Source organism: Triturus cristatus, chromosome 2_1 (assembly GCF_964204655.1).
Source record: "Triturus cristatus chromosome 2_1, aTriCri1.1, whole genome shotgun sequence".
NCBI classification, from domain to species: domain Eukaryota; kingdom Metazoa; phylum Chordata; class Amphibia; order Caudata; family Salamandridae; genus Triturus; species Triturus cristatus.
The window spans coordinates 289,948,460-289,976,301 of NC_140581.1; the positions used below are offsets into that span (position 1 = coordinate 289,948,460).

Genomic DNA, 27,842 nt, shown 5'->3' on the forward strand with positions numbered 1-27,842 from the left:
ACTCATTCACCCAATTTTTAGCTGACCCTGAAGGAGAAATACCTTATTTGCTACCAGCTACCATGAATGCTTGTCATTCAATCACAGAGGCGTATAATCCAACAGTCTGTACAATAATGTGAAATAAGTGAGGTAGAAAATGTAATCTATGGATGATTCCTAATTGATGAAAAAACTAAGAAAAGAGGGCATGCATCAAGGATTCACATGACATTACTGGTCTTGAATACTAGTATTATCTTTTGAACTGATCTATGCTGTGAAACTATAGTCACACATGTGGCCTACCTTGTCTTCACATGCCTCATCTAGGATCTCCAGGGCTTCAGATGAGACACCTTTACTTTTATCATACAGCTGTGTCACCAGTAACTCAATACCCCAGTTACTGAAAAACTCAACATTGGCCCTCAGCAATACTCTCAGGTGTTTTGTTGCATACAGTCTACAGCTCTGAAATGAAGAAAACAGTCAGTCAGTATAGCCTCCACCTACCTTAAGGCACCCTTCAAAACATAGTGGATTGTCAACATTAGTATTCATGTATCTGTGTAAGAAGCGCAAAGAACGAGTTACTTACCTTTGGTAACGATGTATCTGATAGAGACGTCTAGCCGCAGATTCCTTAACTTAGAATATCCCCAGGCGTCAGACTGGATCCGGAAAACTTTTCCTGCAGCAGCACCTCTGCGTGCCGGGGGTGGCACCGTTCAGCTCCGCCCTGACGTCCACGGACATGACATCAGTGGAGCCATAAATGCCCCACCCGGCACGCTGACGTCAGTTTTCTTCTTTTCCGCGTTCGAACGTGGATCCTGGAAAACCAGCAGTTCCTTGCCCTGGTTTTTGGGCCTTCTAGACACCGTGTGTGTCAGGGTGGAGGGGAACAGTGTGCAATGCCTTCCGGCTTTAAGGCTTGTGAAGCCTGTGCGCGTCAGATGTCTGGCACTGACCCGCACCTCATATGTATGTGGTGCCTCGCGTGCACCACGACCTCAAGGACTGTGACGCTTGTCAATGGATGAAGCCAAAATCCTTGAGGGAGCGGCACATGAAATTGCTGGCCGCACGGCTGTCCGGTCCAGATCTCTCCCGTGACCGCTCTTCTTGGAATCGGGCTCGTTCCCAAGGTCGCTCCCGCAACAGCTGTGTGACACCAGGTAAGCGTAAGCACAGGCGTCGCTTATGGAGATCTTCTTTTACCCGTGCCGCTACCGGCCATTCCTCTCATAATGAGGCGCTTAAAGTTGTATGGCATCCTCCGTAACCACCCTTTCCGGGTGTTGGGGCAACGCGTGCCCAAATGGAGCCCTATTCTAAGGCACTTCAGGCTTGTTTTCAGTCGCCCCCTCTCCCAGGTGCGTCTTCGGGCTCCACTGAGGTAGCAGGCACTGTGGCCAGGTCATCATCTGCGGACGTTTCCCCGGCACCGGCTGTGTGCGTCGACATCGATTCCGGAGCCGACGCAACGCCGACAAGCCAGGGCCCAGAGCACAGCCCTCCCCGTCGCTCAGCGCATAGCCCTGTAGGGCTCCCTGAGCCGACGTTGGAGGCGGTGCCGGCAGAGCAGGCCTCGGCGACGCCGACCTCGGCACAGGGTACTGCCACAGGCTCTGCGCCAGCGCCTTGTACTCTCTCCAGGGAGGTTGTCGGCGTCCTGGCAACTCCACTACAGCGCCGATCTATGTCGGTTCCGGCGTCGAGCCGGCTTCCCTTGGTGGATGTTTGTCCCCCCCCCCCCCTCAAAACTACCCCCCCCCCACCCCCCGACTCCTCGGGCGGCTGTAGGTCTCCCCTGCCGCGTCTGTTAACGCCAGTACTGTAAATTACAGTTGAATGCCGGTTAAATGCAGTTGGCTGATTTACAGCTAAGTCAACAGTCAAAGTTACTATTAGGTTACTTTGCAGATTACTGTGCACAATACTTCTTGGATTACTTTTTAAATTGCTTTTGCTTATCAGTGTGATATGCCTAGATATCACACTGGAACATTTCCTAGGCAAAAGATAAAAGTAATTCAGTTTTTACACATATGCAGTTTCTTAGGGTTTTCATACAAACCAACTCCACACTTAAAAGATTTTTCACAGAAAAGCAGTCAAGGAAGTCCTATGGGAGAAATGATTATGTTACTTACCCAGTAAGCATCTGTTCTTGGTATGCGTAAATTACAGTTCTTACTAATTAATGTACAAGTTACTTACCTTCGGTAACGATGTATCTGGTAGAGCCGATTCTAGCTGCAGATTCGTTAACGTAGAAGTATCCCCAGGCGTGACACTGGATCCGGAAAATCTTTGCCACAGCATCTCTGCGCGCCAGTGGCGGTGCGGGATGGCATTTTTCCGGAGAATGTTCGGGAGTGTCTGGTTGACCAGCCTTTTGATGGGGCTCTGATATTTCACACCCACGCGGACTCTGCTATTCAACGACTCCTTGCGGGGCTCCGTCCCCCTCCCCCTCCGTAAGCTTCGGCTTGTCAGTCCTCAGGTGTCTTATGGGAAGCGTTTATCCCGCCTTTCTCTTCGGGGCCTTGTGTTTCGGTTGGCCCGTCTGTGTGCTGTGTGCGGCTTGGAATGCCTTCAGGGTTCTTAAGTTGGCCCCTCTGTTCTGTTAGCTGCTGGTTCAGCCCTTCAGCTTGTGGCGAGTGATTTTGGCTGTTAGTGCAGCTGTATAGGTCCTCAGGTTGGACCCTCTGTGGATTTTCTGGATGATTGGTAAGCCGCCTATGGTGTTTTCCACAGGTCTTTTGTGTTCTTGAACTCTGCTGTGGGTTTCCCTAAGAGGTGTTTCCCGGTTTTGTTTTGGGACGATTCATACCCTAGGGTTGGCTATTGTATAGCTCTGTCCTAAGCTGGGCGGGTGTGGGTACCTTCTCAGGTTCCTTGCGTTTTCCTGGCTTCATTGTATACCGCTTGGTGCGGTCTCTCTCTCTTTCTCTTCCGCCTTAGCACAGCTTGCGCTCCTCCAGGTTCGGTCCCACTCAGTGTTCGCTGGTCTTTGTTCCTGCGGGGTATCTGCTCCTGTGCGTTTTGCCTTCCCTCTTTAGCCTCTGGGTCACCAGACATCCTTTTGTCGTGCAAACGGCGTTGTGTCTTGGTGTCCACCTTGTTATCTGCCGTTTCTGCCTGGGCCTTTGTTTTGTGTTCCAGATCATTCCTGGTGCTCTCCCGTGTTCTGGTTGCCGGCTTTCGGTCTGTACTTCCTGTGTCTCTATCTTCTGGCCGGTCCTTCTTCTCTTCGTGGGCCGGGTGGTGCTACTGTGACGGACGGACAACCGTTCAGCTGTCCTATTCGCTGTGTGTGTTCTCCTGGGGCAGGCTCTGCCTCCGCTCCTCCTCTTTTCCTCGGATTTGCAGGTGGTTCTTTTCTTCCTTTGGTACTCGCTGGGTGCTGTCTGTCCCTCCGGGATTCCTGGCGGATGCCCTTTGCTCCTCGGGTAAGCTTGTGGTATCCTGGCCTTCCCTTCTCCTTGTTCTTGCTTACTTCTGCTTGGAGGGGGCTGGGACGTCCTTCCTGTTCCCATGGCACATCCCCTGTTGGGGCCCTGTGCTCTTTCAAGCGGTTGAGGTTCTCTCGCAGACCCTCCTCCCCTCAGGGTATGGCTAGGGTATCTATTCTACGTTAAGGAATCTGCGGCTAGTAGTCTCTATCAGATGTACAAGTTACTTACCTTCGGTAACGATGTATCTGGTAGAGACTATTCTAGCAGCAGATTCCTTCACGGCCCACCCTTCCTCCCCGTTCTGCGAGGACCCTTCAGCTTGGTCTTCTGCACTCGCCTCCCTCCGGGTGGCTTTTGTCTTCTGCGGGTGCTCTCTCGCTCTTCCTCCCTGGTGGGATGCTTCGGTCTGTTTCTTTGTTCCACTCATTCCTTTCTGGTTCTTGGTCCGTTGGTTCATATGTACTTTTGCATCCCTGCACCCTGGTTCTTCCAGTGTGGGGCCTACTCAATCTCCTCTGCGCTCCTCTGGGTTGGGGTCTCTTGGCTGTGCCTCGGCCCTTAGCTTTTTACGGGGGATGCAACACTCCTTGCTGGTGTTGTCTTGGGGTGATTTGTCGTTCCTCATTTGTTCTGAACTTGTTGCCCTTCACTGTTATAGCTTGTGGTTGCAGACTTTCTATTGTCTGCTCTGACATTTTTCACATATTTTTCTGTCTCCAGGGGGGATACAGACTTCGTTTGGCAGGGTTGCTTCTCAGGGCGTTGCTCTGCTCCTTCCTTTCCATGATTTTCAGTAACGCAGTGCTTGGCACTGTCCTAATGGTGCTGTGCCTCACCATTCACTTCTCCCTTTTTGTTTCAATGATTTGTCGCACACTGTTCTCCTACTCTCACAGTTTTGCTTGTGATGGTTCTGCGTTGTGGCACGGAAAAGTTCTCTGAAGAAAACAGACGTCAGCGCGCCGGGTGGGACTTATGTGACCTCGCTAACGTCACGTCCGCAGACGACGTCAGGGCGGGGTCGCGAGGCACCGCCCCCGGCGCGCAGAGATGCTGTGGCAAGGATTTTTCAGATCCAGTCTCACGCCTGGGGACAATTCTACGTTAAGGAATCTGCGGCTAGAATCAGCTCTACCAGATACATCGTTACCGAAGGTAAATAACTTGTACATTAATTAGTAAGAACTGTAATTTACGCTTATTCATGGTCGCCAGTGTGAGCAGTTAAGCATGTCGGCCTTCACTGTTAGCTTGTGCCGGCATGCTTCAAGGGTATTGGGAGCCAGGTCTCAGTTGTTGAGCGGAGTATTTTAGGAGTCGATATATAGTGAAACTGGCAGGGGTCCTGGTTATAGAAACCTCTTGATGGCGATAGTTGTGTGTTTGCCCTGTATGAGGACACATTGAGATCTGACAAATTAGCTTTGGATCCTCCTCTATAAAATGAGCGGCAAAAGGAGCATCTATTGGATGGTGACTGGAGTGCTCACATTGGTTTCTCCACTTCTGTGTCCTTTTCTCAAGTGACTCATCTACTTGAGGTCCAAAAAGATTCTGTTTGTCAAAGGGAGCATTAAGAATAGTTTGTTGAACCTTCGGTTTAAACCCAGAGATTCACAGCCTTGCATGTCTTCTAAGAAGCATGCTGGTGTTAATACCCCTTGCTGCAGTATCAGCAGCATCTAGTGCACATCTGATAGAATAATTAGATCTTGAAATCCCCTCCTGCACTAATTCCCTTTTTTCCTGTGGGAGATATTGGGGTAAATGCTCCATTTCATCCCAGTGGGCTTTGTCATATCTTGCTAATAGGCCTTGTGTGTTGGCTATACACCAATGGTTGGCGGATAGTGCAGCCACCAGTTTACCTGATGCATACATTAACTTAGAATGCTTGTCTGGAGGAGGTCCATCTGCTGAAGTTTGGGAGTTTGCTCTTTTCTGAGTATTGGACACAACTAAGGAATTTAAAAGCAACTGTCCTCTAATAAACATTGGATCAGTTGGAGGAGGTTTGTATTTTTTGTCAATCCTGGGTGTTAAAGCACAAACAGTGTCTTTAAAAATATCAGCATCATGTCGCATCATGCCTTTTAACATAGGTAAATATTGTTCCGTTGTAGGAAGCTGGCTCTGGATATACTATACCAAACTGAGTTATAGTGTGCACAGAGTCCAGTAGAACCCCAAAGCTATGCAGAGGTAAACTTAGATAGCACCTAACTCTCTATTTGTGGTAGTGTGGTCAAGCAGTAAGGCAGTGTCAGTGGACAGTTTTAAGCATTTGTTATACACACTCAGTCAGTAAATGAATTCACACACTCAAAGACTGAACTTCAGACCAATTGTTTTTGTAGAAAAAATATTCTTTTAGTTATTTTGTTTCCTAGAACCAAGCAACCATGGCACAGGTAAGTGATAAGTGATTTGCAGTAAATATACAATTGCAATGCAATACGGATTGAAATTGTATATGCACTTTTATATTGTATATTTTTATATGCTCCGGGATCCCGCACGTGGGCGGGGACTATTCAGTGCTTATGACTATTGATGAGTATCCCCTGGAAGAGAAGTTACTTTTTAGATTACTGTTCTTACTCAGAGTAGTATACCTGGATACTACTCTGGGACATTTCCTGTAAATAGATAAGTAAAAGCGTTTTTGTTAAATAGTACAATTTAAAGAATTTCTTTAGGTTTTCAAACTCCACACTTAAAAACCTTTCCAAGAAAAACAGTCAATGCTATCCAATGGAGAAAAATACTGTTAACGGTTTTAAGGTAGGTATTTGGTAGTGGGAGTTGAGGTTCTGGGGATAGACTCAGGGATCCCCCAGGGTCAAGGATGCACTCTTGTCACACCCTCAGCGGCACTAGGGCGGCCGCGTGCTGAGGCCCAATGTTATCCAATGGTGGATAGAGGGCTTCCGGTTGGTGGCTGATGACGAGCAGGCCACTTGGTTGTGGGAGCAAAGCTCCTGGACGTTAGCTCAGGGCAAATGGGGAAGCAAACTAGCGCCGAAGATGCACCCTCAGCAGCACTAGGGAGGCTGGGTGCAGGGTGCTGTTTCGACGTCGGGCACCTGGTTATTTGCAATCGGGAACCTCCAGTTTGCAAAGACACTGCAGGCTTGGGGATGAAAGATTTCTGGGTGCGACCACCACTTTGAGAGGTAAGTGGAGGGTTGGTTAGGCACCATCGGTTTGGCCACCCAAGGCCGTGGGGCATCGTGTGAAGAGGTGCCTTTTAGGGTCGGATCTTCTTACCAGCTCCTGGTTGCGGTTGGGGGACCTTCCGGGTTTAGGCTGCAGGCATCTGCTGGGGTTTGAGGCCGGTCAGGGGTCGCCGGATCTCAGGTTAGGGTCGCCGGGGGGACCTCCTCGTGGTGTTTGCCCGCTCGGGCTCGGGCTGTGGAAGGCGGGTTGTAGGAAACTGGCTCTATATATACTACACCAAAATGAGGTATAGTGTTTATAAAGTCCAGGTGACCCCAGAGGTAGGCAGAGGTTAAAGTTAGATAGAACCTTACTCTCTATTTGTGGTAGAGTGGTCGAGCAGTAAGGCAGTATCAGAGGACAGTGTTAAACATGTGATGTACACACCTCAGTCAGCAAATGAATTCACAAACAAGAACTGAACTATAGGCCAATTGTTTTTGTATACAAAATATACTGTTTTATTTTTAGAACCAAGCAAGCATTAAATACTTTTCAGTAATAAGTTGCTGAATATAGAACAGTTTGAAAATGCAATAGAAATTGTACTTTGTTTGATTTACAGGGGAGGCAGTAGGTTGCAACCCTTAGCAAATAAAGTACATTAAAATGAATAGGCATTTTCAGTAAATTGCAGGTAAGGTACTTTTTACGTTACTTTTCTAATTCAGTGCTGGATACCTAGATTCAGCACTGGGACATTTCCTGCAACCAGGTAAATAAACATGTTTTAGTTATTTGTGCGAATTTTAAAGAATATTTTTAGATTTCAAAACTCCAAACTTAGAAACTTTTTGGAAAAGAACTGTCATGGTTATCCATGGAGGAAAAACAGGTCATCGGTTCACAGGTAAGTTATTGACTGTGGGAGTTAAGGTTCTGGGGTTAGACTCATGGGTCCCCCAGGGTCAGTGATGTACTCTTGTTACACCCTCAGCGGGACTAGGGCGGCCGGGTGCAGTGTGTTGAGGCCCAATGTTATCCAATGGGGGATAATGGGCCTCCAGTTGGTGGCTGCTGGCAAGCAGGCCACTGGGTTGTGGGAGCAAAGCTCCTAGGGTTTAGGTCAGGGCAAATGGGGAAACCAAGTAGCACAAAAGATGCACCCTCAGATGCACTAGGGCGGCCGGGTGAAGGGTGCTGTTTCGACGTCGGGTGCCCTGTTTTCAATGGAGAACCTCCGGTTTGCAAAAGAGCTGCAGGCAGGGAGACAAAGGACTTCTGGGGGCAACCACCACTTTGAGAGGTAAGTTGGGAAGTTAAGGGTTGGTTAGGCACCGTTGGTTTGGGCACACAAAGCCATGGGGCGTCAGGTGCAGGGGTGCCTTTTGGGGTCGGATCTTCTTAATAACTCCGGGTCGCGGTTAGGGGGGCCTTCTGGATTTAGGCTGCAGGCATCGGCTGGAGGCAGCTCAGGGGTCACTGGATCTCGGGTCAGGATCGCCAGGGTGACTTCTTTGTGGTGTTTTTCCACTCAGGATGGATTTGGCGGGTGCAGAGTGGGCTGGATTCGCGGTCTCAGAGGTTACAGTTAAACAAATCCGATAATCACGGGAGAAGCAGTCTATAGGAGTGAAGGCAGGCAGGGCCTCCGGGGTTTTTGAGGTTGCTGGCTGCAGGACACTCCGGGATTTTGCAGTAGCAGATTCGAGGGGAGACAGGCCAGTAGGGCTGGGTCCAAGTCAGTGGGCGTCTTCCTCTTGTTAGCTGGCTGCACGGCTGTTCGGTCCTCCTCCTTTTCTTGTTGTCAGGCTGGATCTGAGGAAGCAAGGTTCAGGGTACCCTCTAAATACTAGATTTAGGGGCGTTACAGGTAGGTAAAGGGCAGGGACCAATGGGTCCCTTCCCTGGGGTGGGTACCCCCCTATCGTGCCACCCTCCAGTGGGAGGGGGGCAGGAGCCTGTCCCTGGTTGGCTAGGTCCCCCCATCCTCAAGATGGTGGAGACTCAGAGTTGTGCTTTACCTCGCCTCCCCACCTGAGGGTGAAGTGGGCAGAGGTGAGCACACCTCTTTCCCTCACTTGTTTTTTCTGACGGTTCTCCCGGCCAAAGTGGGGGGTAGAACCAGTGGGGAAAAGTTGCTGAAAGCAGCAAATGGTCTGGAGAGGCTCACAAAGCGGCATGCCTTTGAAGCTTCCCCTTCGTGAACACTGCCCATCCTCGGGGAGGAGGCTTGGCACCTCGTCCCAGGAAGTGCATTGTTTCAGGGCCCCGAGAGCAGCAGGCTCGCGACCCAGGGGTCCAGAAACATGTCTGTTGGTGGCAGCCTAAGCAGCCACTCAGTCGGGTCACTAAAAATTGTTCGAGTTTCAGAGGGCATCTCTAAGATGCCCTCTGTTGTGCATTTTACATTAAATCCCACACTAGCATCAGTGCAGGTTTAATGTGCTGAGAAGTTTGATACCAAACTTCCCAGTCTTCAGTGTAGCCATTATGATGTTGTGAAGTACGTAATTACAAACTCCCAGCACCATATACTCTTAATGACAGCACTGCACTTACAATGCCCAAGAATGGACTTGGGCACTGTAGGGGTACAGGGCTCATGCACCTGTACCGTCACCACTGTTATAGTGCACCCTGCCAGAGGGGTGCCTGATCTATGCCAGGGCAGTGGTTTGTGGGCATGGCACACAGAGATGTGTGCCATGTCGACTCTTCACTTTGTTCTGCACCAAGACAAGCAGCCTGCAAAGGCAGTGTGTGTGTGTCAGGGTACAGGACCTCTAAGGGTGGCACAATAAGTGCTGCAGCCCTTAGAGGCCTTCTCTGGTCACAGTGCCCTCGGTACCTGTGATACCATTTACCAGGGGCTGACATGTAGCCAGAGATGCCAATTGGGTTTAGGCTTCAATGCAATTTTAGGTAAGGAACATAGGCCCTGGGTAAGTGATTAGCAGGAACCCAGGGAACACTCAGTCAAAGAACATCAGCAATTCAGCAAAAATTGGGGGCATACCATGCAAGAAAGAGGGCACTTTCTCACACGGGTGCAAAGTGGTGGGGATTTGCGGTGTCTGGCCAGAGCCAGAGGTTGCAGATAAACAAATCCGGTGTTCACAGAATACAGTCTTTGTGGTTGTAGGCAGGCAGGTCCTCCGGGGTTTTCGAGGTTGCTGGCTGCAGGACACACCAGGATTTTGCAGGAGCAGATTTGAAGTGGAGACAGGCCGGTAGGGCTGGGGCCAAGTCAGAAGGCATCTTCCTCATTTTAGCTTCTGCACGGCTGTTTGGTCGTCGTTCTTCTTTTCTTGTAGTTTCTTCTGGTCTTTGTTGAAGGCAGTCAGTCCTCCCAGGGGTTCTGGAGGTCGCTGGCTGCAGGACAAGACGATTTTTGGCACAGGGTCTCTGTAAACTGCAGACGGGCCGGTAGGGCTGGGGCCAAGTCACTTCTCTGTAGTCTCCTCTGCTGGGCGTCGTCTTTTGTCCTTTTTAGGTCTCGCCTGACCCAGCGCATGCGCTGGTCTGGCAAGACTTTTTGTGAGGGCTCAAAAAAGTGCTACCACTGTAGGCTAGACCTACAGTGCATGTGCGCGCGCCTCACTGATGTTTGATCGCGATCACTTTCGCGGCCGCTTTGATGTGCTCCGTGAGCCGGCACTTTTTTTTAAAAAGTAACTTTTGATCGTTTGCCATAGAAACAATTTACTTTTGTTGACATGTAGAATTATGCGGCAGAGGTAGTAGATTAAGTAGCAAGTGCTGTCAATCCATGATTATGTGGTAAATGCTGTTGACGCCATATCATACAAATTCAGAGCCCTTCCATATACCGATAGCTGTATAATCTACTGCTACTCAGACATAAACCGCATATTATAACGGTGACTTTACCAGCGCTGCACCATCTGGACACGGAAATATACCATACAGTAGAAATGTTCCACTTCTACAAGGAAAGACTTCCAGGAGGAGGACCGGAGACAGGGGTGCCCCCATCCATTGCTAATACATTACAAATACAAAGGAAACCATGCAACGCACCGCAGACATTCGGGTCGCCTTTCTTTTTCAATTGAAACAAGCATTGGCATAGCCAATAGGTCTCGCTTTTGGGACCTTATAAGTGTTTAGCCATGCAACAGTTGATGTTGTTGCACCAAGGATATTGTGCTGCATAACTAAATACTTAAAAGGTCCCAAAAGCGAGACCTATTGGCTATGCCAATGCTTATTTTTCTTAGGTTGCGGGAATCTGCCTTGTTGGTTCAGGGCTGCCCCTAAATACTCTTGAGGTCAGTAGCCAATAGGCTACTGACCTTAGGGTGACTACACCCTGGGTGTGCTCACGGCAGGTGGGGGATTGAGCACAATCCCTAATCCTGATTGGGGAGTGCCTGCCATCTGCAAGATGGCGGGCACTGAGGGGGCTTCATCTCACCTCCCCCACCTGGGGGGTGGAGTTGGCAGAGGTGGGCACATCTTCGGGGCTGGCAAATTTTTCCTGCCTGTCTTCTCGCCGAAAAGGAAGGGGAGACCGAAAGATGTGTGCTATGTCGACTCTTCATTTTGTTCTGCACCAAGACAAGCAACCTGCAAAGGCAGTGTGTGTGTGTCAGGGTACAGGACCTCGAAGGGTGGCACAATAAGTGCTGCAGCCCTTAGAGGCCTTCTTTGGTCACAGTGCACTGGGTACCTGTGATACCATTTACCAGGGGGCTGACATGACAAAGATTCCTTATGTAGTGTGACCCCATGGTATGATGCCGCTTTGGAAATTAACTCCGGGTATGCTGTGTTGTTATCAGGAGGTGAAGGCTTTGTAGGGTATAGTTCAGGATCATTATCCATTGGAGGATCAATGTTAAAATCATCTCAAGGATCCACCGGTGGTGGACTATTGTCACCCCTATAATCAATATCAGGCTGTGTGTGCGAAGAACCCTGTGGTGCAATGTCTAAAGGGTTTGGGTCTAGTGGTGGTGATAATGGTGGAGGGGTTTGAGGAACATGTCGTATAGGGCTTGTAGCCACATCCTTTTTCTTCTTTAGAGAAATTTTGTAACTTATATCCTCTGAAGGAAAGTTCCTTTTGAAAGGTGTGACATTTTTAGCTAGTATGTGTCCAGTGTCTGCGTTAATGTAGTTTTTTTCTGCTTAGGATCCAGCTTTTCCTGTATAATTTTCAGGACCGGTTCCGGAGGCTTTTCACGAGTATCCTTTGTTGTCGGCGCAGAAATTTTCAGTGCTGAGCTGGACCTATCATTTTAATCCTTTGGAGCCGAAGTTTTCGGTCCTGGAGATAGTTTTTCTTGACTCGGTCCCGAGCTGGAAGGCTTGACAGTTTGTTTTGGTGCCGAGCCCAAGGGCGGGGCACTGGAAGCAGTCTCTCGATGCCAACCATGGCAACAAGGCAGTTGGCCCAGAAGCCTTTTGTTTGATGGAACAAAGTTTGAGGGGCAAAGGGGCTTTGTTACTCATGACATCCTGCCCCGTTGGAACGTTTTCGGGCTCTAGCTCGATCTCCAGTTCCAAGTCAGATTCTTGAATAGAGAAGGCCTCCTCCTCTTCCGCTGCCAACACCGCCATCTCTTTTTGCTCGGTATCTTCTCCGAAGATATCCGGGGTGTGTTCAATGTTCTGTCGCTGCATGTCCCTTTGTCGAGCCCGATGATCCCGCAATGTCTTCTTCAATCGGAACAATCAACAAGCGTCGCAATCTTCTTCCTTGTGCTCCGGTGAGAGGAACAAGTTGTAGACATTATGCAGGTTGGTGCTTAAAGCAGCACTGAGGACAGAATTGAAACAGAGTCCGTTCCATCAGCAGAAGACTAGATAAAACGGAACGGAGTGGAAGTCGACTGACAAGGCTAGTCCCGAAAGCAGCCAACAATGACTTCGACCAAAGACGGAGAATTTTCCTATTTTTTCAACACGCGGAGAATGGTGAAGCACGTATGAAATAATACCGATGAGGGTACAGTGGGTTGTGCACCAAGGGGATCCCGAAGAACGTTTCAAACCGGAGCGCTGCAAACCACGTCCGATCCTGATGGCAGAAAGAAAACAATCTAACAAAGGAGTCAATACCCATGCACACTATAACCAAAAGGAGTCACCTTAACTCATGACTGGAAAAGACTTCTTTGAAGAACAACAACTTGCAAACATCTGGACAAAAAACACTAGATGGCAGGAGTATGCAAAGCATGTGGATCTACAGCACACATGCCTCAAACACAATATTTCTTAGACTCAACAGTTGAAATTCAGAACGTAAAGTCAGAAAAACAAACAACTGGCCAATACAATGAAAAATTCACAATTCAAGGGGTGTATTGTTACGTATGGAAAACCAATGAAACCCATTCTGATTTATCCATACACAATTAATGTTAACTGCTAATACATCATTTGTATGACTTTTTTAATGTAGTACTTACATCAGTAGATGCAGTCAGGACTTTTGAAAGTATGACTCTGGCTAATCCATCACGACTGTAGTCCAAACTGGAAACTGTCAGCTTTAGCAAGTGGTCTTGGTTTTTCAATGAACAAAGATTTAGAAGACTTTCAAGAGAAATGGTGGTAACAGAAAATTAATATTAGTTACAAGTTAGTAAGACAGCAACACAAAAATATCCTTCATTCATGTTTGAATCAACATAATTTTGTGAAATAAATACTTACCATTGAAATACATTGCACTTTTCAAGCATTTTGACTCCATGGGGGTGACATGAGAGTGTACCAACAAATAGGAAGTAGTGCTGACTAAGTGTGTTTAACAATCCATTGTTCTGAAGGCTGCGCTCAGATTTAAGGCCAGAAGAGGAGTTGAGCCACTGCACAATATCTTTGACTAGCTCTTCAAGGTATGCTTGCCCATCCTGGACAAAAAAAAAGCAAAACAATTAATTATTCAATAATAGTAGATCACTATCGGTAAAGTATACATTAATTTTATCTACAATAAGAATGTTAACCATTTTCCCTAATCCAATCGAAATTGAAAGTAGAATACTGGATAGGTGTCTATCTAAGAAAAATAAAAGCATCATTGAGAAAGAATATCTGTGATTTCATTTCAAAAGTCATGTAAGTACCAGAATCACACTAACGAACTTTTTCATATAACAATCTAGCACAAAAAACGCAGTGGAGGGGGACAAGGATTATACCTGTCAAATTATTTTTGTAATCAGTAAAATAAAGGTTTTAAAACATAAGATTGTCCCAAGACAGTTTTACCAATTATGCTCTTATAGTGGATGAATCTAAAATATAGGGATTATTTTCTTGGAATGCTACGTAGCCTCAAAAATCAATAGTTCTTTTTTTAAGTAACATGGACGAGAACGCATGCAGAACCAAGAAACATGATTTAATCAGAATGTGCAGTGTATGGGCTCAATTTGCAATATCGTGAATTAAATTCAACTATTTAACTGCAGCGGGACTTCATTATAATGTGTTTAGATTAAAAGAATGTTCTTGCTTTTTCCAGAAGCCTCTTTTCGATATTCCTTTTTCTTAAACATGAAAGGCAATATCACAAGCTAACTGCAATGCTCTTCTACATTGAAAATATTAAAATATAATAAACGGACCATGTTTTAGGAGAACAAAATCATTATTTTGGTCATACAATATTCAAGGCTGTAAATGTCCTACCTCCTCTGACTCTAAAAGAAACTCTGTAAACTGACATCCTACGACAGTAAGCTGCTTAGACATGGAGTAATCCAATTCAAGGCTCCCGTACAGTTTACTGCTGGGCTTGTAAAAATACAGCAATCGACGTACAAATCTAATAGGAAGAAAAGAATTACATTAACACCAGCAAATTCTTATAATCCAAGCCACAAGAAAAAGAAAAAAAAACAGAAAAAAAAAAAACACACAATCACCTACATTTACTCAAACAAAAGGAAACTAAGCATTTTTCAAACTTGTAAAAAAGAAAACTTTTGGCATAAAAGAAAAAAACGGTGAAGGTTACATACATAGATGAGCAACTAATACAAGTAATCATAGTTCCCATACAAGTGTAGTATAAACTTGACACATCTCTAACGTGAAAGAATAACATTCAGATTTTCAGGATGTCAATATTCCTTCTGAAACCACAGGAAAACATGAGACCCTTGCATACAATAAAGCGACAAGCGGCAAGAATGGAATGCACGGCTAGGACACCCAAAGAAAGTAACAGAAACAAAGTGTACAAAGGCACAACTTTAGCTTATGCCAACACTAGGGCCTAGGAGAAAGAAAAAACAACAAATGCTTGTAACGAAAAGAGAATTTTTTTGCCTGAAGGTAACTTCACGGAGTTAAACAGTAATTGGAAATTGTATTGATGAACCAGTTACTTACCTTTGGTAACACAGTTTCAGGTAGAGACTTCAGCAGCAAATTCCTCACATGTAAAAAATTTCCCAGGCATTAGAACAGATTCTGAAACTTTTTAGCAGTACCTATGCCCATTGAAAGGTGGCGCGTGCAGCTCGACACTGATGCAGTTCTGCTAATGACATGTGGAGTTTATAGGGGTGCCACTCCGACATGCTAATGTCACCTGCTTTTGAGATTCTCAGTGCCCCCGGACACAGAGCCCTAAAGAACAAGTTACTTACCTTCGGTAACGCTTTTTGTGGTGGATACAGTATCTGCCTGTGGATTCCTCACCTTGTGAATATCCCCTGCGCCAGCATTCCACGGAACTTTTCTTCCCCAGCACTCCACGTCGACATGGGCAATGTCATAATGCATCGGCTCCGCTCGCGACTCCATATGACGTCACCGTAACCATAAGAGGCCCACGTCGGCGTGATGACGTCAGTTCCACCCATTTTTTCCGTGCCTTCGAGGCGAACAGGTAGACCAACGACAGACTCAAAGTATACACAGTATACAATATACCAACACATATGCATAGTATACAAAGGAAAGGAATGCTAAATAAACAAGCATTTCCGACAAATGTACAAGAAAATGTAAAAAACATATCAACAAGACCTATTTCATGGTATACAAAGGTGGACAACGGGGAGGCGGGTGGGCCAGTGAGGAATCCACAGGCAGATACTGTATCCACCAGAAAAAGCGTTACCGAAGGTAAGTAACTTGTTCTTCTGATCGATACATCTGCCAGTGGATTCCTCACCTTATGAATAGATTCCCACAGCAGTCCCCACTCACGGAGGAGGACGTCCACCTTCCTACACCAGAAAGTCTTGCAACACAGAGCGCGCACAGTGGCCCTCCCTCCTCATCTCCGAGTCCAAGCAATAATGCTTTGCGAAAGTATGGAGGGAGGCCCAAGTCGCGGCTTTACAAATATCTGCCACAGGAACACCCCGGGCCAAAGCAGATGTAGACAATTTCGCTCTAGTCGAATGAGCTCTAATACCCTCAGGAGGGGTCTTACCAGCCAGGGCGTAGCAGATCTTGATGGCAAGAATAATCCATCTCGACAAAGTGCGCTTGTGCACTGCTCTTCCTTTTGAATGACCAACATAGCCAATGAAAAGTTGATCATCTAGACAAAAGTCTTTAGTCCTGTCCAGATAAAAACTCACAGCCCTCTTTGGATCCAGGCGATGGAGTCTTTCCTCCTCCTTGAAGGGATGAGGAGGTGGATAAAAAACAGGGAGAGTAATAGGCTGCCCCAAAAGAAACTGAGTAACAACTTGTGGCAGGAAACCAGCCCTGGTCCTGAGAACCATCCTCTCAGCATTTAATGTAAGAAAAGGGGGTTTAGAACTAAGAGCTTGAAGCTCACTAGCAAACAGCTATCCTCCTTTCTGGAGTCCAATCACCTACTACGCGACTCCCAGACCGGCTTTAGACCGGGTCAAGGCACCGACACCGCCTTGCTCGCAGTTGTCGAAGAGGCGAGAGCCATCTTAGACGCAGGAGGATCAGTGGCAGTGATCCTCCTCGATCTAAGTGCCGCCTTCGACACGGTGGACCACTCCATCTTGGTCCACCGGCTGAGCCAACTGGGAATCACTGATTCGGCCCTCGCATGGATTAAATCCTTCCTCGAGGGAAGATCATTCCAGGTTTCAGACGGCTTTTCCACGTCCAAACCCTTACCGATGCAGTGTGGGGTCCCTCAGGGCTCCTCCCTTAGCCCCACACTTTTTAATGTCTATATGGCACCTCTCGAAGACATCATCACTCCCTTTGGTGTCAAGTCAGTGATGTACGCTGACGACACCCAGTTGGTCGTGTCCATTAACCACTCCGACTCTAGCCTAGGAAGCTTGGCCAGTTGCCTAGAAGAGATCTCACAATGGATGTTGGACTCTAGACTCAAGCTTAACGGCGACAAGTCCGAAATCCTCCTACTGGGCAATCAACATAAATTACCCGTCAACCTTTCCTGGCCTGCCTGCATGGGCACCTACCCTACTCCCAAAATAGAAGTCAAAAGTCTAGGCATCTGGCTTGACCAGGACCTTAACTTCAAAACCCAGGCCAGGAAAACATCAGGGACCTGCTTCGGCCTAATCCGTATGGCCCGTAAGATCCTCCACCTGATCCCTTTCCATTCCAGGAAGCTACTGATGCAGGGACTGGTCAACTCAAGACTTGATTATGGTAACATCCTATACTTGGGAGCCCCTGCATCAGTCACTCAAAGACTCCAGGTCGCCCAAAACGCCGCAGCTAGAGTCCTCACGGGAACTAAAGCACGGAATTCGGCGAAACCTGCCCTCAAGAGCCTACATTGGCTCCCAGTAAAAGAGCGCATCACATTCAAAACGCTCTGCATATCGCACAAAATTCTGCAAGATAAAGGCCCCCCAATACTCCGTTCCTTGATGAAACCCCACAAAGCTAGTCGTCAACTAAGATCTGATTCACTTGTACTGGCATCCATCCCGAGAATAAAAAAGGCAAGATCGGGTGGCCGCAGGTTCGCCTATAACGCGCCTAAACTATGGAACTCCCTCCCATTACCCATGAGGAGTGAGCAGAATTTACTGGCTTTCCGGAAAAAATTAAAAACCTGGCTCTTCCCCTAAACATTTCCCTGCTCCGACCCCACGGGGAATAAACTAAGTCCTCTCAGCGCTGGGATGCCCAAGGGTAGCTATGCGCTCTATAAATCCAAATCCAAATCCAAATCCAAATCCACTCACCCTCCTTGCCGAGGTTATGGCTACAAGAAAGACCACCTTAAAGACGTAAGGCCTCTCTGCATAGACAAAGAGACTCCACTCCTCCCTGCTTGTTGACAGACCACATCGCGGTAGTGTTGTCCGTCAGGACTTGAACAGACTGACCGCGAAGGGAAGGGAGGAAGGCCTTGAGCGCCAAACTAATCGCCCGCAATTCCAGAAGGTTGATGTGAAGCAACCTTTCCTCTGGAAACCAAAGACCCTTGATCTCCAGATCCCCCAGATGAGCACCCCACCCTAGGGTGGAGGCATCTGTTATCACTGTGGCCACCGACGGAGTCAGATGGAAGGGCTTTTTCCTTGCGACAGATTGCCCTCCACACTCCACCAAGATAGATCCGCTGCAGTTTCTCTGGAGACCCTGATCAACTCCCCGAGATCCCCATTGTGCTGATACCACTGCTTGCGGAGGCACCACTGGAGCGCCCTCATGTGCCAGCGTGCATGGTTGACCAACAGAATGCAGGAAGCGAACAGACCGAGCAGGCGAAGGACCTTCAGAACTGGAACAACCGCTCCATTGTGGAATAAAGGGATCATCTCCTGAATGTCGAGAATTCTTTGTGGAGGAGGAAATGCTCGACACAGTAGTGTCCAGTACCGCCCCTATGAACAGGTTGCGTTGAGAGGGCACCAGGTGAGATTTGGGCACATTGATCGAAAATCCCAAGTCGAATAACAGCTGAGATGTTACCTGCAGATGACGCTGCACCATCTCTGGGGACTCTGCCTTCAGAAGCCAGTCGTCAAGGTAGGGGAAAACTGGAATTCCCGACCTCCTGAGATGAGCAGCCACCACTGCCATCACCTTTGTGAAGACTCGAGGTGCGGTAGTAAGACCAAACGGGAGGACCGCAAACTGGTAGTGTTGCGACCCAACCGTAAAACGGAGATACTTCCTGTGCGACTTCAGGATTGGGACATGAAAGTATGCATCCTGCAAGTCGAGCGACACCATCCAGTCTCCTTGCTGCAACGCTTGAAGAACCTGCGCAAGGGTCAGCATCTTGAATTTCTCCTGTTTTAGGTAAAAGTTCAAGATTCTGAGGTCCAGTATCGGACGTAATCTGCCGTCCTTTTTGGGAATCAGGAAATACCGGGAGTAGCATCCCTGACCCCTTTCCTGCTCCGGAACCACCTCTATTGCACCCTTTTGAAGCAAAGCTAGAACCTCTTTCTGCAGGAGAAGCAGATGGTCTTCCGAGCAGTAACCTTGGCAAGGAGGGTAAGGGGGAGGAAACTCCCGAAAGGGAAGGGCGTACCCAGTCTCTACGAGGTTCAAAACCCAAAGATCTGTCGTAACAGATTTCCAACCCCGTAGAAAGTAGGACACCCGACCCCCCACAGGTCTTACATGATCCGGGATGGGGGATCTAGGGCTGCTTCCCTGAAGCCTCATTGGGAGCAGAGGAGGAGGAAGAAGAAGAGGGGTTGCGTCCAGAACCTCTCCGACCCCTTTGTCTCCCTCTATAGGATCTATAGAGGGGATTCTGCTGTTGCTGCTGCTGCTGTTGCTGCTGAGGCTGTCGGAAGGAGCAAAAGGATGATCTTCCAAATCCTCTAAACTTCTTAAAACCAGAACCCTTAGCAGGAGCTTGCAGACCCAAAGACTTAGCCGTTAACCTGCTGTCTTTAAATCTTTGTAGGGCAGAGTCTGCCTTCTCTCCAAACAATTTCTGCCCATCAAACGGCAAATCCACTAAAGTGGCCTGAACATCTGCGGACAAACCAGACGAACGAAGCCATGCCTGCCTTCTTGTGGCTATGGATGAGCCCATTATCCTCGCCACAGAATCTGCCGTATATAGCCCTGATTGGATTACCTGTCTCGCAGCGGCCTGAGTGTCTGCAACTACCTCCAAGAAGGACGTCTTATCGCCCTCAGACAGCTTAGGGGCTAAAGACTTCATTGAGTCCATCAAGGCATGCACGTAACGACCCAGCAAGCACGTGGCATTGGAAGACTTTAGTGCCATACTTCCTGAAGAGAAAGTCTTTTTAGCCGCCTGGTCCACCTTTTTGGACTCCCTACCTGCGCGGAGACGGAGGGAAAGCCCCCGAAGCGTGCTTTGAGCAGGAAGCCTGCACAACTAGGCTCTCTGGAGACGGGTGTGTAGATAGAAAATCCGGATCCCCAGGCGCCACCCTGTATCTTCTCGCTACCTGTCTGGAAACCGCCGGAGAAGAAAGTGGTTTCCGCCATACCTCCAAAACAGGTTCCAAGATGGCCTCATTAAAAGGCAGTAAAGGCTCTGACGTGGAAGTTGGAGAGTGTAGCACCTCCGTCAGCAAGTTCGACTTATACTCTACTGAGGGTAACTGTAAATCTTACAGTTCTGCGGCCTTTTTAATAACCGTATGGTAGGGTGCCAGCTCTTGCGGTGGAGAGGATCTTGATGAGGTGTGCTCCCACTCCGGGGTCGTATCCAGGCCACTAGCCTCTTGTATTCCCTCAAATTCATCAGAGGATGTGTCAACCTCACCTTCCTCTACCTCTGCCCTATACCTTCCTTCCTCCAATACCCTTTGGGCCTGTTCACCATCCGAAACAGGCGACTCCACTGGAACCGGAGACGAAGCCGGTGACGGCGCCAGGGACTGCGCCGGTGAACGCGCTGGAGCCCGCTTCGGCGAAGGAGATCCACCCGGAGACTTAGAAGGAGAAGGTGACAAGTCCTTACTTCGATGTCGCCGGGGCGAAGCCGACCTCGACTTCCTGCTCTTCGAAGACCGAGGTCGTGAAGAATGTTTTCTTTTCTTGTGATGTTTCCTTGACTTCGACGACCTCGAAGTCGACGACTCCGGCCTCGACTTCTCCTTCTTTCTCCCTCTCTTCTCCTTACCGATCTTTGCCATAAACAGCTTCGCCTTCCTTTCCTTCAACGCCTTAGGATTCATCCTCCTGCAGCATGCACAATCTTCAACATCGTGGTCCGACGAAAGGCTCCACAAGCAGTCCTCATGCGGGTTCGTCATCGACATGTGGCCGCCACATTCCCTACAGGGCTTAAAGACCGACTTCCTCGTCGAAGATATTACAGATTTAACAACAGTAACACCTTACAACTACCAAGTATCAGGAGAGTACTGGAAAAAACCGTTGCGCGTCGACGGCGCGGAAAAAAGGGAACTGACGGCATCACGCCGACGTGGGCCTCTTATGGCTCCGGTGACGTCATACGGAGTCGCGAGCGGAGCCGATGCATTATGACGTTGCCCATATCGACGTGGAGTGCTGGGGAAGAAAAGTTCCGTGGAATGCTGGCGCAGGGGATATTCACAAGGTGAGGAATCCACTGGCAGATGTATCCATCAGAAACAAAATTGATGTGGACAGTGTGCCAATTCCTAGACTTGGGATCATATTAATGGATCGAAGAGAACCACAGAACCGGAAGGATGGAAGGGTTGGTGAGGAGTCTGCCACTAGATAACAGTCTCTACCAGGAAGAGCTTTGACTGAGTAAGTAACTTGTTCTTCTGATGGACTTCTAGCCACAGATTTATCATCTTTTCAATAAATACCAATGCAGTACCCACGTGGAGGTGGGTCTGTTGATGAACTCAAACGAGAAAGTCCTGCAGGACTAAGCTGCCCCCTCAGCGAACCGGACAAACCAGAAAATAGTGCTTCATGAGCATGTGAAAGGATGCCTGTTGCAGTTTTGACAAGGTCACCACCACTTCTTGCTCGGAATTAGACACAATTTTGGCAGAAGTGCACTGGGTTCCTGCTATTGGGGTTCGAGTACCAGATCTCTTTCCCTAAAATGGATGCCCCAATTGGCAAGACCTTTAGCACCACTGCAAGTCCCCAGTAAATGGTACCACAGGTACCTAGGGCATAGGTTACTAAAGAAGGCCCCTAAAGGCTGCAGCATATATTATGCCACCCTAAGGTACCCCTCAACACACTTGTGCAAACTGCCCTTGCAGGCTGCGTGACATGGTGCAGAGAAAAGTGAATACACGTCTTGGCACACCTCCTGTGTGCCATGCCTGCGAACACTGCATGTGGAATAGGTAAGTCACGCCTACAGCAGACCTTACAGCCCTAAGGCAGGGTGCACTATACTACACGTGTGAAGATATCTGCATGAAGAGATATGACCCTGTGATGTCTAAGTCGATTCTTCAATATTACAAGTAAACAGGGAAGTCATTTTAATTACATGTGCTGGACACGGGTAATTATGAGTTCCCCTAGCTGCATGATGGGTCACTGAAACTAGAGATGTTTGGTACCAAACATTTCGTATTAATAAACCCACACTGATTCCAGTGCACCCAGAGAGCACCTTAGAGGAGCTCCCTGAAAGCCTACTGACTACTAGTGTACACCAGCCTTCCGCCACAGACAGGATTCTGTCCCCCTGCAGGTGAGAGTCCGTCCTCTCTGAGGGCAGACACAATACCTACCCCGGCTGGAGGTGTTGTTACCTCCAAGCAGGCTGGCTAAGTAATCAGCATATCATAACAGGAGCCTTCAAAGGCCTCTGCCGCCTTTGAGATGTGACAGAAGGCTTCCCCCTGAGAGAGATGCCCTTCGGTCCACACTGAGAGAAAACAGACTTCAGTAAATCAGATACTGAATATCTTATCAGTAAAGGACTTCAGGAAGGAGGTGGTACATTAATAGTACCATAGTGATTGTGCACCATACTGCAGCTGGTACCACATTGACGGATGCCATTATAAATAAGTATGGCATTTCCTTGTTAAATATGATTTTAACACTTGGATAGCAGAGTGACAAGAAGTGGGCCCAGATGAATGCCATGAACCGACAGGTCATCTAAGCAGAAACATGTTGAACTTACTCTAATAGGGAACATCCATACCCCTATTTACTAAGCTTTTTTAGTCATAACCATCAGACACACTAATAAAAGTACATTTTGTCTCCCATGAGCTAGTTTTAACACACCTTTTCACTTCACTTGCACTCTGCCCCTCACTCCGCAGTTTCCATTGGATGATTTAAAAACAAATCACCTCACGCTCCTCTTCTTATAGGAGAGTTGTAGCCCACACTGTGAACCTCGCAGTCACAGTGTGCAAGAGGGAATCCAATGATGAAGCATGTCACCTTTGGGTGAGTGAGGGTTCTCGTCTTTATAAGACATATGCCCTGGATCTTCCATGCACCAGCACCATATAATAGAATACATCCTAATATTTTTTGTGAGTTCAGCGTTTTTGGAGTAGTATCATGGGTGCACATTACTCCGCTATAGAACCCTTTTGTGACATTGTTGCACTTATAATCGCAAACGTCCTTTTTCATGGATGCTTCCTTACGAATAGCCTTTAGACCGAAATCGGCATCACAACAGCGACGTTTCTAAGCCTGTCTTTATGCCGAATCTTTTACTTTCACGATTGGCATCTGAACGTCAGTTTTAGGGCGTGGGGGGCGGTTTAGGGCTAAGGGAGTGAAGGGAGGACTTGGGGCTAAGGGCTGTTTTAGATATAATGGTAATGCAGGCCGTATTAGGGATAAGGGTGTGAGGGGGAGGTTTAGGTCTAAGGGTGGGTGAGAGTGCGCAATTGCGCAGTGTCCTCTCACAATAAAGAAATGGCACCATCCAACTCTGAGGCGCAGTGGCACCCAAAAATCAGGAGCAGACTGCGCATTCCAATACTCAGGGACAGCTAAGTAATGAAGTGAAGACTGTCCTGTGGAGGTGAACAATTTTAACAGCGCTTGCAACATAGTAGACTCGCCAACTCAATAATGACAGCCATGACACGCCCTGCTCTGGCAGGCAGAACCGATGAGGGTGAACCCAAGACGTACAACGGAAGAAAGGAGATTGGCCTTTGAACTTTTACCATACCACCAAAGCAGCAAGCGACATTACACACAAAAAAGATTGAACCAAAGTGAAAGTAAGTAAAATGTTCAATTAAAAAAGAATTATTTAGAACATGATGCATGGAAAAAAATGCGAATTAATGCATTTTTTGTTTTTGTCGTCTTTTAAGCTCACTACATGCGAGCATGCATTTGAACTTCATACTAAAAACTGGCATGGAAATACCAGGTTCCAACTAATGCGGTCGTTATCGGAGCCGTTGGCCTAATGGCTATCGTTCTAAGATCATACATTCAATTATAATATCCAAGAATGAGCTTAGATATTACAGGAACCACTTTGCTCATGCAGATAGTTCTCACATGAGGTACAGGGCGCCCTGCCCTAAGGGTGACTTACCTAGGCCTCATGCAGTGTTGGGCATGCGTGGCACACAAGGATGTGTGCTATGTCGACTTCTCACTTTTAGCTGCACCACAACACGCAGACTGCAATGGCAAGGGTGAATTTTTGTGGTGAGAAACCTTGAAGGGTGGCTTAACCCCTTCTGTGCCACGCCCTTTCCCCCTCCTGTGCCGGGCGTTACATTAGTGGGTGGGGTGCATGACGAGATAGTCTCGTCATGGGCACAGCGCGACCGTGCTCCATGACGAGACTATCTCGTCATGGGCACAGAAGAGGTTAATACATGCTGCCCCTCTCAGAAGCCGTTCCCTGGCTACCATGCCAGTGGTTCCATAGGTACCCCTTACAAGGGGCTTACAGGTATGCCAGTTGTGACAATTGTGGAAACAATGTTACAGGTTAGGGAAAGAATACAGGCCCTGGTTACCTGATTGGCAGGGACCTAGGGCACACACTGTTAAAGTGCATCAGAAATGTGGCAAAAAGTGGGGGGATTACGGCAACAGAAACACACTTTCCTACACAGAACTTGTGATTTTGGTGCCTGCATGATGCTGGGAAGTAGTTCCGATACTCCAAGTGAAATGCTAGCTGTTTTGCGAAGAGCTGGCAGCCCTTTCAGGCTTTTGGAGGCTGTACAGCTGTAGGACAAGTTGTCTTTGTCCCAATAGTCGGGGACAGCAGACAGGCCGGCAGGTTTGGCGCCAAGTCAGTTGAGTTTCTCGATTCTTGTGGCTTTTCGGTGTCCCCCTTCTTGAGTGAGTCGATTCAGATTCTTTGGTGCCAGGGGCTTCCCATAAATACTAGATTTAGGGGCGCTAAGGGGGCTCTGTGAATGGTATAACCACCTAGTTGCAATACCATACGCGGAGCCAGCTTTCTACACTTGGTGCATGCGATGGAGTCAGAACTGGAGCCACATGCCTCCTCGTGGTGGGCTAGGAGGGTCCGGACATTTCCCATGAACACTGTTTTGCAATTATTTTGAGGTAAAAGATGATATCAAAAAAGACAAGAGGAAGCTCCAGGTCAGTGTCTGGTGGCACAGAAAGAAAGGAACTTCCATCATTCTGCGGAGTGGCGCCTACAGAGGGTCCGCATGTCATTTAAGGAGCGAAACTGCATCTGTGCAGAGTCACACAGAGCACATACCGCCATGCAGACTTACTGCTGAAATGTTTCTGGATCCAGTCGGACGCCTGGGGAATATTTAAAAGGTGAGGAATCACTATTATTAATCTGTATCAGAAAAGTATGTTATAGCTAGCCCTTACTATGTGAAAACAACAAACCTTCGAAATACTTTATAAGAACTTGGATCAGAATTTTAACAGAATCACATTCCATTGTATCAATCTCAGCTACAAATAGTCATCTAGAACACAGTAGACAAAACAGCTAGAAACAGACCGATTAAAAAAAAAAAAAATACACCACTGTGAGAAAGCGGCTCTGTATATGCTGTTCCCAAATAGGTACAGTGTGTACAGAGTCCACAGTCCCCAGAGGTTTGGCAGAGGTTAAAGTTAGATATAACCTTACTCTCTAAAGTGGGTGCTTGGTCGAGCAGTAAGGCAGTATCAGAGGACAGTGTAAAGCATTTGTTGTACACACTCAGTCAGCAAATGGTCTCACACACTTAAGAACTGAACTCTAGGCCAATGGTTTGTATATAAAAATATATGGTTGTTTTATTTTAGAACCAACAATAGGTATTAAAATATACTTTCTCAGAATGAGATGCTTTAGTTATATACTTTTGCAATATACAATTGACTTTTGTAGGTAATAGTTACAGGTTGTTGCAATAGACAACACAATTTCAAACACAATAGTACATTGAGCTCAATGGGAGTTTTAAGTTATTTGCAATAGATTACTTTCAGGATTACTTTTCTAACTCCAGGACTGGATCCTAGATTCAGTCCTGGGACAGTTCTTGGAAACAAGTGAGTAAAGTCGACTTAGTTACTGTTGTGATATTTAGCCAATATTTTGGTATTTTAAAAGTTGACACTTAGAAGAAATTTCATAGAAAAACAGTCAATGATTCCCTATGGGAGAAAATTCAAGTTACAGGTATAGTATGTTCTTGTTACGTTTGTAATCCAGTACTGGGCTCCTAGGCTCAGTACTGGGACCTCTATCTAAAACAGGTAAGCAGTTACATTTTCACAGTTGGTACGATTTTTAAAGAATATTTGTAGTTTGCAAAAATCGACACTTAGAAGAAATTTCACAGAAAAACAGTCCATGATTTCCTATGGAAGAAAATTGGGTTAATGGTAAGTACGGTTGCGAGTACTTTTCAGGGTCAGTGCTGGGCACCAAGATTCAGCTCTGGGATCTCTCCTAATAACAGGTGAGTATTTTCGTTTTCGTTACTCGGTTGATTTTAGGTGAATATTTTAAGTTTTAGAAACTCCACACTTAGAAGAAATTTCAGAAGAAACCAGTCAATGTTACCCTATGGAGGAAAATTGGGTTATCGGCTTTTGGGTAAGTACTCGAGTGGCAGAGTTAAGGTTCTGGGCACAGACTCAGGGGTCTCCCAGGGTCAGGTAAGTACAGTTGTTACACCCTCAGCGGCACTGGGGCAGCCGGGTGCAGAGTGAGTTAGGCCCAATGTTATCCTGTGGGAGGCAGGGGGGCCTTGGTTGGTGGCTGCTGACTAGCAGGCCACGCGGCTGTGGGAGCTGGGCTCCTGGTCATTTGCCCAGGGCAATTGGGGAAGTAGGTAGGAGCAGAGGTTACACTGCCAGGGCCACTCGGGGGGCTGGGTGCAGGGTTCTTTTGAGCCTTCGCGCGCTCAATGGATTTCAATGGGAAAGCTCCAGGATGAACAAAGGCTGCAAGCTCGGGGACGAAGATTCTTCAGGAGCCACCACCACTTCGAGAGTTAAGTTGGGTAGTTGGAGGATAGGTAGGTACCCAGGAGATGGGCACAGGGGGCCGCAGGGCGCCGGGGGCAGGGGTGCCTTTTGATGTCAGGAAATCTTACCCTCTGTTGATCGCGGTTGGGGGGGTACCTGGTTCTGAGGCTGCAGGCGTCGAGGTGAGTCCTTGGGTGCCGGATTCGGGGTCATAGTCGCCGGGGGGACATCCTCGGGTCTTTGTTCACTCCGGCACAGGCCAGGCTTGGCGGGTGCAGAGTGCGCAGGGTTCGCGGTTCCGGGCTGATGCCAGGGGTTAGAACCTGCTTTGAGCAGAGCCACTGCTCATGGGAGTCCCAGATGCTCAGAGTCCCAAGGCAGCCAGGTCCTCCGGGGTTTGTGAGGTTGCTGGCCACAAGAGGCGCCGGGATGTAGCAGGAGCAGGTTCAGGGGTTGACAGGCCGGTAGGGCTGGGGCCAAAGCAGTTGGTGTCTTCCTCTTCTTAGCAGCTGCAAGGCAGGTCTTCTTTCTTCTTGCTCTTCTTTGCTTGTTTGGAATCTGGGAGAAGGAAGGTTCAGGGTGCCTCTAAATACTAGATTTAGGGGTGTTACAGGTAGGTAAAGGGCACGGACCAATGGGTCCCTGCCCGGGGTGGGTACACCCCCTATCCTGCCACTCTCCTGTGGGAGGGGGGTAGTAGCCTAGTCCTGATTGGGCAGGACCTCCCATCTTCAAGATGGCGAGAGCCCGTAGATGTGCTTCACCTCGCCTCCCCCACCTGAGGGGTGGGGTTGGCAGGCTGGCACATCCTCTGTCCTTATTTGGGGTTTCCAGCCAGTCTTCCCACCAGAGTGGGGGTTAAAACCGTTGGGGGCCAGCTTGCTGGGTAAAGCAAGTGGCCTGGAGAAGCTCACAGAGGCAGCATGCCTTTGAAGCTTCCCCCTG

At 48.0% G+C, this 27,842-nt stretch overlaps 1 protein-coding gene across 4 annotated transcripts in view; it reads right to left on the reverse strand.

The window, feature by feature from the left end:
- The window catches only part of RICTOR (RPTOR independent companion of MTOR complex 2), a 1,453,900-nt gene that overhangs the window by 1,113,993 nt on the left and 312,065 nt on the right, over positions 1-27,842 (reverse strand). For all 4 annotated transcript variants that reach the window (XM_085631131.1, XM_085631133.1, XM_085631132.1 and 1 more), the window contains exons 20-23: positions 14,280-14,415; positions 13,296-13,495; positions 13,049-13,175; positions 289-453 (exon numbers count right to left, since the gene is read on the reverse strand). In XM_085631131.1, the coding sequence (XP_085487257.1) occupies positions 289-453; positions 13,049-13,175; positions 13,296-13,495; positions 14,280-14,415 (628 nt within the window). The remainder of the gene's footprint in view (positions 1-288; positions 454-13,048; positions 13,176-13,295; positions 13,496-14,279; positions 14,416-27,842) is intronic.